Source organism: Hyperolius riggenbachi, chromosome 5, assembly GCF_040937935.1.
Source record: "Hyperolius riggenbachi isolate aHypRig1 chromosome 5, aHypRig1.pri, whole genome shotgun sequence".
In the NCBI taxonomy this organism is placed as follows: domain Eukaryota; kingdom Metazoa; phylum Chordata; class Amphibia; order Anura; family Hyperoliidae; genus Hyperolius; species Hyperolius riggenbachi.
In genome coordinates this window covers 4,910,659-4,924,763 of record NC_090650.1, presented here as the reverse complement: position 1 = coordinate 4,924,763, position 14,105 = coordinate 4,910,659, and the positions used below count along the sequence as shown (strand labels likewise).

At 46.0% G+C, this 14,105-nt stretch overlaps 1 protein-coding gene across 1 annotated transcript in view; it reads right to left on the bottom strand.

The window, feature by feature from the left end:
- Window positions 1–738: 738 nt before the first annotated feature.
- LOC137517955 (serum paraoxonase/arylesterase 2-like) overlaps window positions 739–14,105 on the bottom strand; it is a 99,976-nt gene continuing 86,609 nt past the window's right edge. The window contains exons 8-9 of the mRNA XM_068235042.1: window positions 4,342–4,473; window positions 739–975 (exon numbers count right to left, since the gene is read on the bottom strand). Coding sequence (XP_068091143.1) covers window positions 814–975; window positions 4,342–4,473 — 294 coding nt within the window. The 3' untranslated portion in view covers window positions 739–813. The remainder of the gene's footprint in view (window positions 976–4,341; window positions 4,474–14,105) is intronic.

The following is a 14,105-nucleotide window of genomic DNA, read 5'->3' as shown; positions in this document are numbered from 1 at the left end:
ACCTCCCGCCCCTGTACCCTAGGAGAAGGCCCGCCCTCCCCACCCCTAGAAACAGGCATGCATTCTGGGTACACTCTGCACTGCAGGCACCTCACCTCCCGCCCCTGTACCCTAGGAGAAGCCCCGCCCTCCCCGCCCCTAGAAACAGGCATGCATTCTGGGTACACTCTGCACTGCAGTCACCTCACCTCCCGCCCCTGTACCCTAGGAGAAGGCCCGCCCTCCCCACCCCTAGAAACAGGCATGCATTCTGGGTACACTCTGCACTGCAGGCACCTCACCTCCCGCCCCTGTACCCTAGGAGAAGGCCCGCCCTCCCCACCCCTAGAAACAGGCATGTATTCCAGGTACACTCTGCACTGCAGTCACCTCACCTCCCGCCCCTGTACCCTAGGAGAAGGCCCGCCCTCCCCACCCCTAGAAACAGGCATGCATTCTGGGTACACTCTGCACTGCAGTCACCTCACCCCCCGCCCCTGTACCCTAGGAGAAGCCCGCCCTCCCCGCCCCTAGAAACAGGCATGCATTCTGGGTACACTCTGCACTGCAGGCACCTCACCTCCCGCCCCTGTACCCTGGGAGAAGCCCGCCCTCCCCGCCCCTAGAAACAGGCATGCATTCTGGGTACACTCTGCACTGCAGTCACCTCACCTCCTGCCCCTGTACCCTAGGAGAAGCCCCGCCCTGCCCACCCCTAGAAACAGGCATGCATTCCTGATACAAATCATTTGAACAAACTTTTTCTTTAGAAACATTTATTGACAGTGTAGATGTGGCTGTTCAGTGAAATGTGTGACTCGGTATCAGTCCCGGTTACTCCAGCTGGCAGTACAGAGCGCGGTGAAATACCGTCCCGACCAGCAGCTTCTTCTTATATACCGCAGCCACCGAGGAACCCTGAATCAGTGAGCCGTTTTCCGCGTACACTCGGGTCACTACCGGGCGCTCAGAGTGGATGTTCTGCACACGGACCACCTGAAAAAACGATTGTTGATTAAACTGTACAATATTAACCACTTAACAACCTCTGCCACGCTTATCTACGCCCCTTTAAAATTCACCTGAGTCACAGGGGCGTAGATAGGCAACTCCTGTTTATTTTCCTGCTGTGCGCGATCGCGTTCGCGTGCGCGATCGCGTGCGCGATCGCGTCCGCGTGCATGCGGACGGGCATACGCGTCGGGCACCCGCTGGTCTGTGATTGGCTGATGTGAACATGTGTTCACAAAGCCAATGACAGTGCTTATTCATGCAGAATGTGTGTAAACATTGTATCAGTCACTATGCTGTTACAGTTACTGAGATCACTCTTGAGAGGATCTCAGATAACTAACACAGCATTAGTGACTGATCAGCATCAGTGAGGTTTTTTTTTAAATAAATTATACCCCCATTAAGCCCATTAACCCTTGCCTCCCTTAAATGTGAAAATTGCTGTGGTTTTTAGGTGAAAAACCCTGTGGTAGAGAAGTGGTTAATATTATTTCATATTTGTATAGCGCCGACATGTTCCGCAGCGCTGTACAGAGTCTTGTCACTTAAAGAGACACTGAAGCGAAAAAAAAAATGATGATATAATGATTGGTATGTGTAGTACAGCTAAGAAATAAAAGAAATAAAACATTAGGAGCAGAGACAGAAGTCTACTATTGTTTCCAGTACTGAGTTAAGAAACTCCAGTTTTTATCTATACAAAAGAGCCATTGAGCTCCACGACTTTCAAAGTCGCAGAGAGCTCTGTCTTCTGAAGCTTGTTATCTGAGCTGTCAGCCACTGTATTTTATTTTTCTCTGCAGAGAAGGGGTTCAAAAGTTCACTGGTCTGCTCTGTAAAATCATTTAGAATGCTGAGTTGTGTGTAAATTGCAAATATTAGAGAATGATGCAATGTTATAATAATAACACCAATATATATATATATATATATATATAAAAACTATACACCTGAAAATAAAAGTATGAGAATATTTTCTTTGCTACTAATGTTCTAGTAATTATCCGTAGTACACAACCATTTCACTATATCATATTTTTTTCGTTTCAGTGTCTCTTTAACTCTCTCTCAGAGGGGCTCACAATCTAATCCTACCATAGTCATGTGTGTATGTATGTATCATGTACTGTATGTATCGTAGTCTAGGGCCAATTTAGGGGCAGCCAATTAACTTATCTGTTTGCTTTTGGGATGTGAGTGGAATCCAGAGTACCTGGGGAAAACCCACGCAGACACTCGGAGAACATACAAATTCTGTGCAGATATTACTGGGATGGGATTCAAATTTGGGATCCAGCGCTACAAGGCGAGAATGCAAACCGATACACCACCGTGCTGGCAACAGCATTCATGAAAATATGTCGCACTTATGGCCAAATTCAGGCACAAATCAGAAGAAAGATGGGCACGCCAAGAGCACGCCGATTGATGATGCAACCTATTTCAGGCTCATGTATCAATCGGACGTGCGGGTAAATCTCGGGCCGACATGCTGTTTCGGGTACGTGGCGGTAACAGCGGTGATGTCACATCCACCCCACGTGCAATACACCGGCAGCATGTGAGGCACAAATGGAGGAAGCCGTAGACAGATGGGCACCGCAGAGAGTGATAGCGGACAGGCAAGGGCGTAACAATAGACCCTGCAAGGGATGCAGCCGCAGGGGGCCTATAAGCCGCAGGGGGCCCTGTCCTGAGAGACTGAGAACTAAGGGTAAGGAGAGAAAACAAATTTCTGCTCTCTCCACCATTGCTCTGATGACTGTAACTGCTCAGCTGCTGATTGGGAATCATACAAAGTTTTGTAGACAAAGATTTTTAGATTTGTTTTGGCAGGAGGGGGCCCCATTTAAAGTTTTGCAGGGGGGCCCAGTGATTTCTAGTTTTTGCCCCTGACAGGTTAAGTATAAATGCATGCACAGGAGGGCACATGACACTGGGGGGGGGGGGGGGGGGCAGAGGGCACCTTCTATCACTGCCAAACTCACATGTGCACAGATCAGAAGATCTCTCTGCCACTCGGACACACCCCTGACAGGCGCGGGAGGTTAGGGGACCGGTAAGGGGAAGACCCCGAGGACAATGAGCAGCACCAGGACACTAAAAAAAGAGAAGGTCTAACAGATGTAATAATTGTAGAATATACGGGGGCTTTGCAATTAACTGCCAAAGTTGGCGCCACTCACTTCAATCCAATTGAAACGAACAATTAAAATGTCAAAGGAAAATTTTAAAAGCCAAAGAATTCTGTGTGTTTTTTAAGTGAAAATGTCCCAATTTCCCGCGAGATTGAACTTTACAAGTTTTGCCGCTCGTCTCTATCGCTGAACATGGATTTTGTAACTAAAGGCACCCACACTCACTACGTCGATTTCCACACTATATACAGCAGATTCGATCACTGTGATCAAATCTGCTGTGAAATCCTTAATGCAAATGTTGACCGATCGACCGATTTTCATCTGAAATCGATCAATTCCATTGATGTGTCCAAACGGAAAATTTCACTCGATCGCCGGTGGGTTGGGAGAGTGTCTTTAGTGGCACTTGATTTGGTCATGACTGAGGCAGCAATAATCTCACCTGTCCGCCGGTGCGAGTCCCCAGGTCCCTGCTGTCCCGTTCTCTGGCTGGCCTTCTTCTCCCTCTCCTCTTCCTGTCCCATCCTGTGAAAAGGGGAAGTTCAAACAGTAGAGCGCCCTCTACTGTTTGAACTTCTGCTCGGGACAAGAAGTGAAGAGAAGATGGAGAAGGCCAACAGCAGGGACCCGGGGACTCGCACATGGACAGGTGACATATTGCTGCTGGCCGGGGGAGCAGGGGACAGCGAGGCAAGCAGCAGCTTCACAGATTGTGCATCAATTTCATGCTGAAATCAATTCAGAATCTGTGTGCAGTGAATGGGCAGCTAATAAATCAATCTCTGATCAGATTCGATCAGAGAGAGAGATCTACTGTATCAGTTGGTTGATCTGGTGGCAATCGGCCAGTGTGAGTCTTAAAGGACTCACGAGGCAAAATACTAAAAAAAGTTAAATACCTGCATGAAATTTTAATGCACGGAGGATGCAATCCGCGCCCTCCGTGCCGTTCCACCGGGTCCCCGCTGCTCAAGGTCCCCCCGGGCCGGTCCCGACCCCACAGCATGGGCTCTCCTGTCTCCACTAAAATGGCCACCAGAGCTGGCCATGGCTGCACAGTCCGCATAGACACGAGTGCGGCTGCACAGCTCTAGGGCCGCCCCCCGATCCATGCTACAGGCTGTCTCCTGAGCAATCTCAGACGGGAAGGTGAATCCAAGTCATACGTCTGAATGTTCTATGGTAGATTACAGAAGAAGATACCAACCTCTGATCCCGGGACATCGTCCTCTTTGTAAAACATCACTTTAAATAGACTGATCTGGCATCCCGCCCAGATATCTCCTGTCTCTGGATCTACGGAAATATTGTCCACCAGCGTCTCCAAGTCAACAGACTTCTACAGAAACAGAAAATACGGCGTGAATACATATGTGAGAACCAAACTACATTTCATTATTGGTTACTATTCAGAGAGATAAGGGGGCTGCCATGTTCCTGACCCTCTGAGAGTGACTTCCTGCAAGGGATTCTGGGAAAAATCTGTCCAGAGACAGAGGATGCAGCCTGCACACTTGCTACATACAGGACAAACAGAGGGCTTCACAATGATTGAACACTTTATTAGGAACACTATACTAATACTAGGCAGAGTCTCCCTTTATTAGGAACACTATACTTATACTAGGCAGAGTCTCCCTTTATTAGGAACACTATACTAATACTGGGTAGGGCCTCCCTTTATTAGGAACACTATACTAATACTGGGCAGAGTCTCCCTTTATTAGGAACACTATACTAATACTGGGCAGGGCCTCCCTTTATTAGGAACACTATACTAATGCTGCATAGGGCTTCCCTTTATTAGGAACACTATACTAATACTGGGCAGGGCTTCCCTTTATTAGGAACACTATACTAATACTGGGTAGGGCTTCCCTTTATTAGGAACACTATACTAATACTGGGTAGGGTCTCCCTTTATTAGGAACACTATACTAATACTGGGCAGGGCCTCCCTTTATTAGGAACACTATACTAATACTGGGTAGTCTCCCTTTATTAGGAACACTATACTAATACTGGGCAGGGTCTCCCTTTATTAGGAACACTATACTAATACTGGGCAGGGCCTCCCTTTATTAGGAACACTATACTAATACTGGGTAGTCTCCCTTTATTAGGAACACTATACTAATACTGGGCAGGGTCTCCCTTTATTAGGAACACTATACTAATACTGGGCAGGGCCTCCCTTTATTAGGAACACTATACTAATACTGGGCAGTCTCCCTTTATTAGGAACACTATACTAATACTGGGCAGGGTCTCCCTTTATTAGGAACACTATACTAATACTGGGCAGGGCCTCCCTTTATTAGGAACACTATACTAATACTGGGTAGAACCTCCCTTTATTAGGAACACTATACTAATACTGGGCAGGGCCTCCCTTTATTAGGAACACTATACTAATACTGGGTAGGGCCTCCCTTTATTAGGAACACTATACTAATACTGGGCAGGGCTTCCCTTTATTAGGAACACAATACTAATACTGGGTAGGGCCTCCCTTTATTAGGAACACTATACTAATACTGGGTAGGGTCTCCCTTTATTAGGAACACTATACTAATACTGGGTAGGGTCAGGGCCGGTCCTGGACTTTCTGCTGCCTGAGGCAAAGATCGTAAAGGCGCCCTCCCCCCCCCCAATATTTCTACATAACATGAGCGGCGGCAGCCAGCCAGCCTTATCATCATCATCGTCACGTCGGCGGCGCTCGCTGCTCAGTGACTGACCGTGACAATCAGCCGCAGCCAGGGCAGCAGAGCGGGCGGCAGCCGCCGCCATCAAATCAGCAGGCTTAGGCACTAGGCAGCGTCACCAGCGTGCAGCCTTGGAGGAGACAGGAGAGGCTGCAGAGCTCGGAGTCATCGGACTCGGAGGCCGGCGGCAACAGTGCAGTTTCTAGGCTAAAATGCACCCAGGGCGAGGGTGTAAAAATTGCGCCCCCCTCCCCCGGTATAGGTAACCAGCTATAGGTCCCCCCGAGTATAGGTGGCCAGGCATGGGTGAGCCAGTAAAGTTGCCCCCAGTATAGGTTAGCCAGGTAGTTGCCTCCAGTATAGGTAGCCAGTATAGTTGCCCCCAGTATGTTAGATAGGCAGGCACCCCCCCCCCCCCGGTATAAGTTAGATAAGTAGGTGCCCCCAGTACAGGTTAGCTAGGTAGGTGCCTCCAATATAGGTAGCCAGTATAGTTGCCCCAGCATAGGTTAGATAGGTAGGTACCCCCAGTATAGGTTAGTTAGGTAGGTGCCCCCAGTATAGGTAGCCAGTATAGTTGCCACCTGTATAGGCTAGCTAGGTAGGTAGGTGCCCCCAATACAGGTTAGATAAGTGCCCCCAGTATAGGTTAGATAGGTAGCTTCCCCCCAGTATAGGTTAGATTAGGTCGCTGCCCTTCAGTATAGGTTAGATTAGGTAGGTGCCCCCAGTACAGGTTAGATTAGGTAGGTGCCCCCAGTATAGATTTGATAGGTAGCTGCCCCCAGTACAGGTTAGATTAGGTAGGTGCCCCCCAGTATAGGATAGATAGGTAGCTGCCCCCAGTATAGGTTAGATAGGTAGCTGCCCCCCAGTGTAGGTTAGATAGGTAGCTGCCCCCCAGTGTAGGTTAGATAGGTAGCTGCCCCCCAGTATAGGATAGATAGGTAGCTGCCCCCCAGTATAGGTTAGATAGGTAGCTGCCCCCAGTATAGGTTAGATAGGTAGCTGCCCCCCAGTATAGGTTAGATAGGTAGCTGCCCCCCAGTATAGGATAGATAGGTAGCTGGCCCCCAGTATAGGTTAGATTAGGTAGGTGCCCCCCAGTATAGGATAGATAGGTAGCTGCCCCCAAAACAGGTTAGATTAGGTAGGTGCCCCCCAGTATAGGATAGATAGGTAGCTGCCCCCAAAACAGGTTAGATTAGGTAGGTGCCCCCCAGTATAGGATAGATAGGTAGCTGCCCCCAAAACAGGTTAGATTAGGTAGGTGCCCCCAGTATAGGATAGATAGGTAGCTTGCCCAGGTAGGTGCCCCCTCATAATGGCGGAGGGGGGAGCCGGAGCCGCGGGGAGGGCAGCCCGACCTCTCCCTCCCTCTCCCCGGGCCGCCCTCCATGCTCCCCCCTCGGACTTTAGGCAGCAGAGTTAGCGCGCAGGGAAGCGCTGCTGTACACAGCCTGTTACTCACCTCCCTGGATCCGATCGCCGCTCCCGCCCTGCTGGTCTCCTCTCTGCCTAGCCGGCTGATACACACGCGGCTGCTTCCTGTGTAAACAGGAAGCAGCGTGTGTAATGTATCAGCGGCTACATTGCAGAGAGGAGACCAGCAGGGCGGGAGCGGCGATCGGATCCAGGGAGGTGAGTAACAGGCTGTGTACAGCAGCGCTTCCCTGCGCGCTAACTCTGCTCTCTAAAGTCCGAGGGGGGAGCATGGAGGGCGGCCCGGGGAGAGGGAAGGAGAGGTCGGGCTGCCCTCACCGCGGCTCCGGCTCCCCCCGCTCAGTCACAGCCACTTCATCTGGTGCCGCCCCTCCACTTCCTGCCGCCTGAGGAACCCGCCTCACCCCGCCTCATGGGCGGGCCGGCCCTGGGTAGGGTCTACCTTTATTAGGAACACTATACTAATGCTGCATAGGGCTTCCCTTTATTAGGAACACTATATTAATACTGGGCAGGGCCTCCCTTTATTAGGAACACTATACTAATACTGGGTAGTCTCCCTTTATTAGGAACACTATACTAATACTGGGTAGGGCCTCCCTTTATTAGGAACACTATACTAATACTGGGTAGGGCCTCCCTTTATTAGGAACACTATACTAATACTGGGTAGATCCTCCCTTTATTAGGAACACTACACTAATACTGGGTAGGGCCTCCCTTTATTAGGAACACTATACTAATACTGGGCAGGGCCTCCCTTTATTAGGAACACTATAATAATACTGGGTAGGGTCTCCCTTTATTAGGAACACTATACAAATACTGGGCAGGGCCTCCCTTTATTAGGAACACTATTCTAATACTGGATAGGGTCTCCCTTTATTAGGAACACTATACTAATACTGGGTAGGGTCTCCCTTTATTAGGAACACTATACTAATACTGGGCAGGGCCTCCCTTTATTAGGAACACTATACTAATACTGGGTAGGGCCTCTCTTTATTAGGAACACTATACAAATACTGGGTAGGGCTTCCCTTTATTAGGAACACTATACTAATACTGGGTAGGGCCTCTCTTTATTAGGAACACTATACAAATACTGGGTAGGGCTTCCCTTTATTAGGAACACTATACTAATACTAAGCAGGGCATCCCTTTATTAGGAACACTATAGTTATACTGGGTAGGGTCTCCCTTTATTAGGAACACTATACTAATACTGGGCAGGGCCTCCCTTTATTAGGAATACTATACTAATACTGGGTAGATCCTCACTTTATTAGGAACACTATACAAATACTGGGTAGGGCTTCCCTTTGTTAGGAACACTATACTAATACTGGGTAGGGCCTCTCTTTATTAGGAACACTATACTAATACTGGATAGGGTCTCCCTTTATTAGGAATACTATACTAATACTGGGTAGATCCTCCCTTTATTAGGAACACTATACTAATACTGGGCCTTTATTAGGAATACTATACTAATACTGAGTAGGGTCTCCCTTTATTAGGAACACTATACTAATACTGGGCAGGGTCTCCCTTTATTAGGGACACTATACTAATACTGGGCAGGGCCTCCCTTTATTAGGAATACTATACTAATACTGAGTAGGGTCTCCCTTTATTAGGAACACTATACTAATACTGGGTAGGGTCTCCCTTTATTAGGAACACTATACTAATACTGGGCAGGGTCTCCCTTTATTAGGAATACTATACTAATACTGGGTAGATCCTCCCTTTATTAGGAACACTATACTAATACTGGGCAGGGCCTCCCTTTATTAGGAATACTATACTAATACTGAGTAGGGTCTCCCTTTATTAGGAACACTATACTAATACTGGGCAGGGTCTCCCTTTATTAGGAACACTATACTAATACTGGGTAGGGCCTCTCTTTATTAGGAACACTATACTAATACTGTATAGGATCTCCCTTTATTAGGAACACTATACTAATACTGGGCAGGGTCTCCCTTTATTAGGGACACTATGCTAATACTGGGTAGGGCCTCTCTTTATTAGGAACACTATACTAATACTGGATAGGGTCTCCCTTTATTAGGAATACTATACTAATACTGGGTAGATCCTCCCTTTATTAGGAACACTATACTAATACTGGGCAGGGCCTCCCTTTATTAGGAACACTATACTAATACTGGGTAGGGTCTCCCTTTATTAGGAACACTATACTAATACTGAGTAGGGTCTCCCTTTATTAGGAACACGATACTAATACTGGGTAGGGCCCGCTATTATTAGGAACACTATACTAATACTGGGCAGGGTCTCACATTATTAGGAACACTATACTAATACTGGGTAGAATCTCCCTTTATTAGGAACACTATACTAATACTGGGTAGTGCCTCTCTTTATTAGGGACACTATACTAATGCTGGGTATGGTCTCCCTTTATTAGGAATACTATACTAATACTGGGTAGATCCTCCCTTTATTAGGAACACTATACTAATACTGGGCAGGGTCTCCCTTTATTAGGAACACTATACTAATACTGGGCAGGGTCTTACTTTATTAGTAATACTATACTAATACTGGGCAGGGTCTCACTTTATTAGGAACACTATACTAATACTGGACAGGGCCTCCCTTTATTAGGAACACTATACTAATACTGGGTAGGGTCTCCCTTTATTAGGAACACTATACTAATACTGGGTAGGGTCTCCCTTTATTAGGAACACTATACTAATATTGGGTATAGCCTCCCTTTATTAGGAACACTATACAAATACTGGGTAGGAGCCCCCTTTATTAGGAACACTATACTAATACTGGACGGGGCCTCCCTTTATTAGGAACACTATGCTAATACTGGGCAGGGCCTCCCTTTATTAGGAACACTATACTAATACTGGGTAGGGTCTCCCTTTATTAGGAACATTATACTAATACTGGGCAGGGCCTCCCTTTATTAGCAACACTATACTAATACTGGGCAGGGCCTCCCTTTATTAGGAACACTATACTAATACTGGGTAGAGCCTCCCTTTTTTAGGAACACTATACTAATCCTGGGTAGGGTCTCCCTTTATTAGGAACACTATACTAATACTGGGCAGGGCCTCCCTTTATTAGGAACACTATACTAAAACTGGGCAGGGTCTCCCTTTATTAGGTGCACTATACTAATACTGGGCAGGGCTTACCTTTATTAGGGGCACTATACTAATACTGGGCAGGGCCTCCCTTTATTAGGAACACTATACTAACACCGGGCAGGGTCTCCCTTTATTAGGAACAATATACTAATACTGGGCAGGGCCTCCCTTTATTAGGAACACTATACTAATACTGGGCAGGTCTCCCTTTATTAGGAACACTATACTAATACTGGGTAGGGCCTCCCTTTATTAGGAACACTATACTAATACTGGACGGGGCCTCCGTTTATTAGGAACACTATACTAACACTGGGCAGGTTCTCCCTTTATTAGGAACACTATACTAATACTAGGCAGGGCCTCCCTTTATTAGGAACACTATACTAATACTGGGCAGGGCTCCCTTTATTAGGCACACTATACTAATACTGGGTAGGGTCTCCCTTTATTAGGAACACTATACTAATACTGGGTAGGGCCTCCCTTTATTAGGAACACTATACTAATACTGGGCAAGGCTCCCTTTATTAGGAACACTATACTAATACTGGGCAGGGCTTCCCTTTATCAGGAACACTATACTAATACTGGGTAGAGCCTTCCTTTATTAGGAACACTATACTAATACTGGGCAGGGCCTCCCTTTATTAGGAACACTATACTAATACTGGGCAAGGCTCCCTTTATTAGGAACACTATACTAATACTGGGTAGGGCCTCCCTTTATTTGGAACACTATACTAATACTGGGCAGGGCCTCCCTTTATTAGGAACACTATACTAATACTGGGAAGCGCCTCCCTTTATTAGGAACACTATACTAATACTGGGTAGGGCCTCCCTTTATTAGGAACACTATACTAATACTGGGCAGGGCCTACCTTTATTAGGAACACTATACTAATACTGGGCAGGGCCTCCCTTTATTAGGAACACTATACTAATACTGGGCAGGGCCTCCCTTTATTAGGAACACTATACTAATACTGGGTAAGGTCTCCCTTTATTAGGAACACTATACTAATACTGGGCAGAGCCCCCCTTTATTAGGAACACTATACTAATACTGGGCAGGGCCTCCCTTTATAAGAAACACTATACTAATACTGGGCAGGGCTCCCTTTATTAGGAACACTATACTAATACTGGGCAGGGCCTCCCTTTATTAGGAACACTATACTAATACTGGGCAGGGCCTCCGTTTATAAGAAACACTATACTAATACTGGGCAGGGCCTCCCTTTATTAGGAACACTATACTAATACTGGGCAGGGCCTCCCTTTATTAGGAACACTATACTAATACTGGGCAGAGCCTCCCTTTATTAGGAACACTATACTAATACTGGGTAGGGCTTCCCTTTATTAGGAACACTATACTAATACTGGGCAGGGCCTCCCTTTATTAGGAACACTATACTAATACTGGGCAGAGCCTCCCTTTATTAGGAACACTATAATAATACTGGGTAGAGTCTCCCTTTATTAGGAACACTATACTAATACTGGGTAAGGTCTCCCTTTATTAGGAACACTATACTAATACTGGGCAGAGACCCCCTTTATTAGGAACACTATACTAATACTGGGCAGGGTCTCCCTTTATTAGGAACACTATACTAATACTGGGTAGGGTCTCCCTTTATTAGGAACACTATACTAATACTGGGCAGGGCTCCCTTTATTAGGAACACTATACTAATACTGGGCAGAGTCTCCCTTTATTAGGAACACTATACTAATACTGGGCAGGGCCTCGCTTTATTAGGAACACTATACTAATACTGGGCAGGGCCTCCCTTTATTAGGAACACTATACTAATACTGGGTAGGGCCTTCCTTTATTAGGAACACTATACTAATACTGGGCAGAGTCTCCCTTTATTAGGAACACTATACTAATACTGGGTAGGGCCTACCTTTATTAGGAACACTATACTAATACTGGGTAGAGCCTCCCTTTATTAGGAACACTATACTAATACTGGGCAGTCTCCCTTTATTAGGAACACTATACTAATACTGGGCAGGGTCTCCCTTTATTAGGAACACTATACTAATACTGGGTAGGGCCTCCCTTTATTAGGAACACTATACTAATACTGGGCAGAGTCTCCCTTTATTAGGAACACTATACTAATACTGGGCTGAGTCTCCCTTTATTAGGAACACTATACTAATACTGGGCTGGGTCTCCCATTTTTAGGAACACTATACTAATACTGGGTGGGGTCTCCCTTTATTAGGAACACTATACTAATACTGGGCAGGGCCTCCCTTTATTAGGAACACAATACTAATACTGGGTAGGGTCTCCCTTTATTAGGAACACTATACTAATACTGGGCAGGGCCTCCCTTTATTAGGAACACTATACTAATACTGGGTAGGGTCTCTCTTTATTAGGAACACTATACTAATACTGGGCAGGGCCTCCCTTTATTAGGAACACTATACTAATACTGGGCAGGGCCTCCCTTTATTAGGAACACTATACTAATACTGGGTAGGGCTTCCCTTTATTAGGAACACTATACTAATACTGGGCAGGGCCTCCCTTTATTAGGAACACTATACTAATACTGGGTAGGGTCTCCCTTTATTAGGAACACTATACTAATACTGGGTAGGGCCTCCCTTTATTAGGAACACTATACTAATACTGGGTAGGGTCTCCCTTTATTAGGAACACTATACTAATACTGGGTAGGGTCTCCCTTTATTAGGAACACTATACTAATACTGGGTAGAGCCTCCCTTTATTAGGAACACTATACTAATACTGGGTGGGGTCTCTCTTTATTAGGAACACTATACTAATACTGGGCAGGGCCTCCCTTTATTAGGAACACTATACTAATACTGGGTAGGGTCTCCCTTTATTAGAAACACTATACTAATACTGGGCAGGGCCTCCCTTTATTAGGAACACTATACTAATACTGGGCAGGGTCTCCCTTTATTAGGAACACTAAACTAATACTGGCTAGGGCTTCCCTTTATTAGGAACACTATACTAATACTGGGCAGGGTCTCCCTTTATTAGGAACACTATACTAATACTGGGTAGGGCTTCCCTTTATTAGGAACACTATACTAACACTGGGTGGGGCCTCCCTTTATTAGGAACACTATACTAATACTGGGTAGTCTCCCTTTATTAGGAACACTATACTAATACTGGGCAGGGTCTCCCTTTATTAGGAACACTATACTAATACTGGGCAGGGTCTCCCTTTATTAGGAACACTATACTAATACTGGGTAGAGCCTCCCTTTATTAGGAACACTATACTAATACTAGGCGGGGTCTCACTTTATTAGGAACACTATACTAATACTGGGCAGGGCCCCCCTTTATTAGGAACAGTATACTAATACTGAGAACTTTTTCTTTGAAAACTATAATGGCCAGAAACGGAGAAAAAATGTTTTCTTTTCTTATTATTCCAGTTAAAATGCATTTAGAATAAAAATTTTTTTAGCAAAACATACCACCTAGAGCTTATTTGGTGGCATAAAAATATAGATAGAAATAATTTTGTTGTGATTAGTAGTGATAAAGTTATTGCCAAATGAATGGGAGTAGTGCTGAAAGGTGAAAATCGCTCTGGTCCATAAGGGCAAAAAACCCTCAGTGGTGAAGTGGTTAAAGAGAACTGAACCTGAACTGA